Raw genomic sequence first — 9,094 nt, forward strand, 5'->3', positions numbered from 1 at the left:
GTGATTACTACTTTTTTTTTGTTTCTAATCAGCACCTCACATTTGACCATTTATTGTGACAAGTAATATTGTTTTCTCATATTTTTATAATTGATTGGATTTCATGGAATAAAATGATGTAATAAGATGAAATATAATTTTTTCTATTTTAATAGTACCTGATAAATAAAAGAAAAAAAAATAAGAAGCTAATGGAATTGTCATCTAAAAGTGTAGTTGATGAATACATTATATAAAACATGGAATTTTTTTTTGTATTGCAATGAGTAAATGGGCAAGATGATCATTTAAATTTAAGTAAGATTTCATTTTTTTCTTTTTTTGTATTTTATTTAAACCGACTATTTGATGGTTATTTTAATTTTAAATTTGTGTACTATTGTATTTTTTTGAAACTATTAGTTTATCCCTTTAAACATCCATATTACTTGGTTGAGTCACATGTGTTTAACAAGAGTCAATGACAATCATTATCAACTGTTGGATTGTATTTGCGTAGACTCGTCTTCACTAATGGTTAGTTATATGTAGCTATTTCTCGCATAACAAGTAAAAAAGGTTTGAAGGTACTCATATGTGACGAGGAAGATCGTCCAACCAATAAAACAAAAAATATTGTCTACAAAGAGATCATCCAACGATTATAGATAATCAGACATTTGGTTTTATTTATTTTAGACATTTCAATATATTCAATAACACAAAGTCTCTTTATGTTAATTTATCTTTTTTTATTATTATTATTTTATTTTTTATCGGCTTTTAATAACTTTATATGAATTTTTATATGTTCCCCGCGTTTTACGTGGGTCATAATCTACTAAGTTAATAAATTAAAAGTTTACATATTTTTATCATTTTAATTAAAAACTTTTAAAGACCCCCTAAAACACACTTTGTTGTACATAGTTAAATAAAAAAAATCCCAATACTTCATAATAAAAATAGCTAAATGGTGATTGGTGACTGGGGGATTTTATTAAATAATTAAATTAAATTTGAAAAAATGGGGGCGCCGATTTCTTTGCGCCATCTTAGGTAGTTAACTTTAAACAGCGACATCAACGCATCCCCTTTTTAAGCATTTATATGCTGTTTGTTATCACCCAACACCATCCCTTTAATCATGAAAATAAAAAAATAAAAATCCTTCCTTTGACAATTTTTCAATCATATATATTTTTACCATTAGTAATATTTATTTGCTTTGGATAACTTTTATTTTGCTCAAATCAGACACAGTGTTCTGTGTTTAGACCAAAGGAAAATTATATCGTCTTAATGATCAATCAAATTGTCTTTATATGAAATTCTTTTTAGGTCTGTAAAAGAGATCATGTAAAAAGTGGAAAAAACATACTAATCGGTTATAATGCAAAAGTAAGTTTTAGGACATATACTTTGAATAACTTATGTACATGATAATGCATTATTTATATCATTTAAATGACTATTCACAAAACAAATTACGTAAAAAATCATTTAAACGTTTAAGAACAAATCTCCCTGTAACACGTGGATATCCTCCCAACACTTTAAGTAAAAGATATACGAGAATTCGTTATCCGTTGAATTTTATATTTCTATATTATATTTTATTTTTTTTAGGCAAGTGGCAACTACTTGGTATGTAGGCAAAGGGAACTTGTACTTTTTGATTTTTAGTGCTTCCAAAGACTTTGATCTTTTGTTTAATGACCATTTTTATGTAACAAAGTTCTATTATTCACAATTATTGCAACAAAAGAATTTAGATGACATATACAACTGCATTTCAGTTCAGATCTCTTTTTACCAATTTATGTATAACTGTTCCATTTTTCTATCAATTTATGTAATAATATTTCATTTATTAACCAATTTATGCAACTGATAATAATTATGCAATAACGTATCAACTTGTTAAAAATGCTACCCATAAAATATTGCATCCTATGCTCTAAAATGAAATTACAAAAAATTAACTTTATTGCATAAATTAAAAAAAATCGTTATTACATAAATACAACCATATAGAAACAATGTGTATTTGTAGAAACTTGACATATAATGATCATTTGCGTATATTAAATCTGATATGAAAAAACTATCTATATGGAAATAAGATATATAATTTCTTTAGGGAAAAGCAATAAGACCCTAATTGGTGTGCTAATAGTAGTAAAGATTACTTCGACCATAGTAAACAATAGAAAGGTTTACAAGAAAAGCCTTAATTTGCGTAATAGTCAATCGTGATTGGCATGGTAAAAGCACTATAAAGACCCTTTCTCATTCTTCAAACAAGAATCACACCAACTAACTTCGTCTCCTAAAAACTGTTTATATGGATTTTCAAAAGGGAGTTTCTTTCTTCCTGGCATTCTTGCTTTGGGGCAATATTGTCCATGCCAACCAAAATTACAAGGATGCCCTTGCCAAATCCATATTGTTTTTCCAAGGTCAACGTTCCGGGAGGTTCCCGACTTCCAATGGCATCCCTTGGAGAGCCATTTCCGGCCTTTCCGATGGCTCCCTAGCACATGTACGGTTATTACTGTTTGTGTTATCGATACTGATACTACTATTAAAACTAATATGACATTTGCAGGTGAATTTAGTTGGAGGGTATTATGATGCGGGGGACAATGTTAAATTTAACTTTCCGATGGCATATACAACGACAATGCTATCATGGAGTGCATTGGAGAACTCGAAGCCGTTGGGCCCACAACTTGAAAATGTGAGAGAGGCAATTAGGTGGGCGACGGACTACCTTATCAAGTGTGCAACAGCGACTCCAGGCGTACTTTATGTTGGTGTTGGGGACCCGAATGTGGACCACAAGTGTTGGGAGAGACCAGAGGACATGGACACGGTTCGAACCGTGTACTCGGTCTCTCGAACCAAACCGGGCTCGGATGTTGCTGGTGAAACCGCAGCAGCTTTAGCCGCTGCCTCCATGGTGTTTCGAGTGGTTGATAGTAAATACTCCAAGTTGTTGTTGAGAACTGCAAAGTCTGTATTCCAGTTTGCAACACAGTATAGGGGTTCTTATAGTGACTCCCTTGGGTCAGCCGTTTGTCCGTTTTACTGTTCCTATTCGGGATATAAGGTTGTTTTTTCTTTTCATTTATTTTTGCATATGTTACAAAGGACGGACATCATTGTCCTCTGGACAAAACCGACTGTCCACTGAACAGCAGACAAACACTCAGTGGACAGTAACGGTTTTGTTATGTCCATATACTATCTTTTTATAGATATGCTGCAAAAAATTAAAAAAACTGAAAATTTGTTTTTTTTATAAAAGGATGAATTGTTGTGGGGAGCAGCATGGCTGCTAAGGGCGACAAAGGATACATCATACAGGAGTTTTATAAATTCCTTAGGTGCTAATGATGCAACAGATATATTCAGCTGGGACAACAAATATGCGGGTGCTCGAGTTCTTCTGTCTAGGGTAATGACCGATATTTTTCAGTAACTTGGAAATTTTATTCAGTTTTATTAATTTTCATTGCTTGTTTTCTTAGGGGAGTTTGGTGGCAAATGATAAGTCATATGAACCATTCAGACAACAAGCTCAAGATTTCATGTGCAAAATTCTACCAAATTCGCCTTCTTCCACTACACAATATACTAAAGGTATAGTAATGTGTTGAAAAAAGTAATGATATTTAAAAAATAATTGAGAAAATAGCTGTATAGTAATGTGTTGAAAAAAGTAATGATATTTAAAAAATAATTGAGAAAATAGTTGGGGAAATGAAAGGAAAAGTTAAATGTTAACAAATATGTAATGCGTTAAGAACTAATGGGGAAAATTTTGACTTTCTTCTTAAGACGTTTTTTTTTGCATTAAGTCAAAAAAGCACAGTACTAATCAAGAGAGCTCTAAATTACAATTATCACCTCAAGAGTATGTCATTCTATTTTCGCAGGGGGTCTAATGTTTAAACTAGCCGATAATAACCTCCAATACGTGACATCCATAACCTTCTTGCTCACCACCTACGCTAAATACATGAAATCAGCAAAAACCACTTTCAATTGTGGCAACATCATGGTGACCCCAAACACCCTAGTCAACCTTGCAAGGAAACAGGTATTTTTTATGCTGTTAATCGTTTTTCTTTTTTATCTTAAAAGACTAATTTGCCCCTAGGAAATATCATAGTTGGTTCCAAGATGGTATACTTGCATAAATGGTCAAGGGTTCAAAGCAGAAGTTTCAATTCCAATGTGGATTGAGTATGGGCAACTTAGGGGTTGCTGAATTGTACAGAAATAAAAAACTAATAGATAGATATATATGTGTTTTTCAGGTGGATTATATATTAGGAGACAACCCGATGAAGATGTCTTATATGGTAGGTTATGGTGCAAACTACCCAAGAAGAATTCATCACAGAGGATCCTCATTGCCTTCACTATCAACTCACCCTCAAACTTTTGGCTGTGAAGGAGGTTTTCAACCATTTTACTATACTTCAAACCCTAACCCTAACATACTAACGGGTGCAATCGTGGGAGGTCCAAACCAGAATGATTTCTTCCCTGATGAACGAACTGATTACAGTCACTCAGAACCTGCTACATACATTAATGCAGCCATGGTTGGGCCTTTAGCTTATTTATCTGGGAGATAAATTCCTCCATTACTATAAATTATACATTTAAAGCTTCATAAAGCACGTAGTATATGTCCACGTTGTATCAAAACTGAAAATCAAGTATTTCCCACCTGTAAGGAGAAGGTGAAGTATAAGTATTTTAAGTTGCAGCAATTATATATAGTTAAACAATCTCTATCATGAATTGATTATAGTTTATAACAAACAATTGAGACGAACATTTGGGACATTAAAACCTAAATCACTTAATCCCTCCCAAATTCTGTTATGTATTTGCTAATTTGCAATCGATGGAACAAATTACCACAAGCTATACGAGCAATATAACTTGTATCGATTTAGTCTAAACAGATAAACTTATTATCCAATCGAAAGTGAAGCATGAAAAGTTTGGGGGCTATATACCATCACCTGTTGTGAATCCGATTGGCTTCGGCTACTGTTGAATTGAAATTAATGTGCATTGGAAATCACGAAATAGGATTGTGGGGACTGCAGGGTTTGAACTTCGAAGTTTAAAGGGAAAAGGGGGAGGAAAGAAAGCAAAAGTGCTGTGAGAATGTTGATATTGACTAGTTCTTTTTCTTTTCCCCAACAATCACGCTATGAGTTTTTACTTTAAAATAATTTAAAAACAATTTATGAAAAAAAAATATTATTATTATATATATATTAAAGTTGTGAAGAAAAAGAATAGTTATTTTTTATATATTACAATTGTTGTCCCTTAGCTACAGTACCTAACCAGGGTGCTAACCACGGTACTCTTACTCTGTTAACTTCCTCAACCATTGTAACCGCCACGTCTTATCTCTCGATCCTTCCTCATTCCACTATCCCAGAAACCCACCGCCTCATAACCCCGCTGAGGTTTTCCTCTTCTTACACCTGATCGGATCGTCGGTGGTGGCTTTCTATATCCCTTTCATCTGCCTCCGTCTTTTCGAGACAATCACTCTCCACGACTCGCCTACGACTTCTCTGTATCTTCTCCTCCCACCTACCGACTCATCGATCTTCAACATCAGACTCATCACAGTTGAGACCCAAAACCCTCTCACCACCACCGCCCTATACGCCGCTGCTCACGATCGTCTTCACTGACTCACCCCGCTGCTTCTGCTCAGTCTTCAACCTTCTCCATTTTCAAACCGAGCGAAGCTTCCATCTTCGTTTCAAGGTCGTCGTCCTACCCTTATGTCGACTCGGCCTCTTCCTTTCGTTTTAGGGCTTTAGGAAGAGGGCAACGCCCAATGGTGGTGGTGCGGACCATCGCAGACAATACTGAAAGAAAGCAAGGATTTTTGTCGTTGATGAGGTAATTTAAAGTTTTTAAATTTCTATTGGTCGTTGGGAAACAAATAAAAGGGCCATTTGCTTCCATACAGGTATACCCTCCAAATTACCCACCCCGGCTCCATCTGCTACGCTGATTTCACTCGCATCTGAAAGAATCGGTAAGCTTATTTTTTTCATGTCACTGCAACTTTAATTGTTACCTGTTTTCAAAGTTGCCGATTGTAAAACCTCGATGGTTGAGGACCATACCTGTTTCTTTAAATGTTAACTGTTTCCAGTTGTGTGTGATTTTGCAGTAGGTGGTGTATCTGTTCCTATGATGGTAGCGCGGTCCATTGTTGTTACTGGTGTAGTTGGTATGTTTGTTGGATTTAGGGTTTAGGGGTTCTTATTCAGGTTTTCCATGCTCCTGACTCCCAAGTAGTTGACATCTAAAAGTTTGGTCTTTTTTTATTAATATGGAACTGCTATTAAGACAATAAGTAGGTGATAGAACTTGGTGTATGAGTGGTTTCTTAAAATGAATGAGATTGAGCTGAGAAGCAAAAACACAGAGGAGAATTTGGTTTACCTTTATAGAAGTGGAATGAATTACATTTCATGTTGAAAGTTGGTTTTTCAGAAATGTATTTGATGTTATTGACAGGTGTCAATTGAAACTCAACTCAACTACTTATTTTGGTGTTGTTAGGATTAGAAGACTGAAACGTACAAGGATATAATCAAATCTGGAAGTGTAAGAGGTAACATTTTGTTCTGATGTTTATGTATGTATATATGATCGTTTTTTGTTGTATCCTTCTGTTTTTTTTTCAGGGGAATTTAGATTACAGGAGGTAGTTCGATTGGTGCTGCCATTGAAGCCCACACATCACCACCAAAAATCTTATCAGGTTTGTTTTTTAACTCCTAGGGTTTAATTTGATTTAATTTGATTTATAATACGATCTCAATATGTGATCTTCGTGCTCTTCTGGAATTAGAGGTATGTGGTTCATCTGTACATGAATATGATTAATAAAAACAACAATTCGTCTTTAGTCTCTAGAGCTAGGTTTTCTAATCTGGTTGGATTACAGATTAGCCTTCCTGTTGTAAGATTTGTTCTAACTATAAGTGAACAGGTTATTGGTGTTGCTGTGATTCGAGGAATCAAAACAGATCATCAATTGGTTAAAGTATTTGTTTTTGTTTTCTTCCATATTGAAGACTAAATTATAACATCTTCCTCACCAAGGTTCAAAAACATATTGCTGGATTAATACTGCTTTACAAAAATTATAAGTGATGAACTTCTGAATCTAATGGAAGGAGGGGAAGCAGACGGTATTGTAATTGTTTCCCAATTTTGTTCTACATAATTGAAACTACAGTGTTGTTAATCATTACAGACTCCTACACACGCTTCCCTCTCTAATGTTGTTTGCTTCCCTCTCTAACACCGTATGCCTACTATCTGTACATATTCATATCAGGTATATGTTCATTTAATCTGTCAATTCTGATTTTCTTTAATATTTGTACTTTCGCATCCTTTTGCAACCATTTGTTTTTGCAACTGTACTGAAGCATATGAAACTTTTGCTCAAATTACGATGCCATTGAAAATTGTATTTTTGCTATTGTCCTTGAATCCACGTACCTCAAGGTTTTGTAAGATGCACCATGTTTTGCTAACATGGACCATGTTTGCTAATGTGCATAATGTTTACCAAATCATGAATTTTCAAAAAGATTTATGTTTACTTGAATGCAGGCAATATCTAGATTGCGAGTTTATATGAAATGATTAGAGACTATGGGCAGGCGGCTAGAGATCTTAGAAGATTCGTGTCTCTTCTCATATCTCAAATACACGAAAATTCAATTCTTAATCAATCCAATAAGCTAAGGTAAACGCAGATTCAACCTTCTAACATTCAAGAACATTCCATGAAGGAATTTCCATTATATATGTACCTTATATTTGAATACCGGAAAGTTGGCACTAAAACATCACCCTGATCGTAGCATCGCACTTTTTTTTTTTTTTTTTTTTAAACTACCCAAATAGCATTCCGCCTTTGTTTTTGAAAAAGATATCAATGATTACACGGGGTAGTTTTATCTGATATATAGATAGTTTGCAGATTCCAGAAGGCAATGGTTCAGGAGTTGTTTGGGATGAAGAAGGGCATATTGTCACCAATTACCATGGTAAGGACATACAATGTTTTGATCTCTTTGAATTTTCATCAATGATTAATATGTTAAATATTATTATAAAAAATGATATGGTCATTTTATTTATTGATTTTATAATCTTTTACTCTTTCAGATACTCGCCAATTCGTCATGCTGAATAGTACCATATTCCTCCTGTTAGGTTGTTACGAAAACATGATATGGTCAGTTTATTTATTCTACTTCTTAAAAAGTTTCATTCCAATTGTTACTAAAATGGGCAATATACTTTAACTTTACCCATAACAGCAACATACTTGCATTTCTTTTATGTAAAGTTTTATATTTATCGCATAACAGCGACATACTTAGTTACTAATAAGGATATGGTTTGCTTTCCAGATAATATTTTGGTTTTGGTATGGGTTTTACATTTATTAAATATGTTTCCTGTTGTTTGTAGCTGAAGTTCCTGTTGCAAAGTTACCTCAATAGCAGATGAACATATGTGTATGTCTTTTTTGTTTTTTACCATTCCAACTAATTAAAACCAGAAACTGTAACCTATAATCTTGATGCAATTTAGAACATTCAAATTGAATGTGTGGATGGTAGCATCCTATTTTCATAGAAAGATACTATTGTTTTTGGTCAAATATGGCATCCTACTTTCATTTTCTATTTTTCCAATATCAATGTACTTTCATTATTTTCTTTCCATAAAAACTACCCCACAACAGTGTTCAAAGCAAAACGATGATTACAGAGAACAAATCGAAAAAAGAGGTCCCACATCCGACCCCGCAACGCGGGGTCACTCACCTAGTTAATATGAAAACTAATGTCTTAAAGGTTGTAGGATAGAAAAAAAAAACGCCAAACCTGTTTGAAGTTTTTTATTAAAAACAATTTATGAAAAAAACAATTATTAATATGAAAACTAATGTTTTCAAGTTTGTAGAATAGAGAAAAAAAACACCAAAGTTGTTTGAAGTTTTGATTAAAAACAATTTACA

The 9,094-nt window shown here is 33.7% G+C and overlaps 1 protein-coding gene and 1 long non-coding RNA gene across 2 annotated transcripts; both read left to right on the top strand.

Moving 5' to 3' along the window:
- Window positions 1-2,326: 2,326 nt before the first annotated feature.
- Window positions 2,327-4,769, top strand: CEL3 (cellulase 3). Its single transcript, XM_079045621.1, has 6 exons — window positions 2,327-2,524; window positions 2,591-3,094; window positions 3,293-3,442; window positions 3,516-3,627; window positions 3,924-4,087; window positions 4,308-4,769. Exons 1-6 carry the CDS (start codon window positions 2,327-2,329, stop codon window positions 4,629-4,631), a joined length of 1,452 nt encoding a protein of 483 aa, XP_078901747.1. The 3' UTR covers window positions 4,632-4,769.
- Window positions 4,770-5,320: 551 nt separating this feature from the next.
- Window positions 5,321-8,734, top strand: LOC145108591 (uncharacterized). The gene is made up of 7 exons (XR_013708412.1): window positions 5,321-5,934; window positions 6,005-6,073; window positions 6,212-7,390; window positions 7,672-7,807; window positions 8,038-8,111; window positions 8,233-8,302; window positions 8,542-8,734. It is a non-coding gene; the product is annotated as an uncharacterized LOC145108591 (long non-coding RNA).
- Window positions 8,735-9,094: the final 360 nt, after the last annotated feature.

Source organism: Lactuca virosa, chromosome 4 (genome assembly GCF_052849685.1).
Source record: "Lactuca virosa cultivar CGN04683 chromosome 4, Lactuca_virosa_CGN04683_v6, whole genome shotgun sequence".
In the NCBI taxonomy this organism is placed as follows: domain Eukaryota; kingdom Viridiplantae; phylum Streptophyta; class Magnoliopsida; order Asterales; family Asteraceae; genus Lactuca; species Lactuca virosa.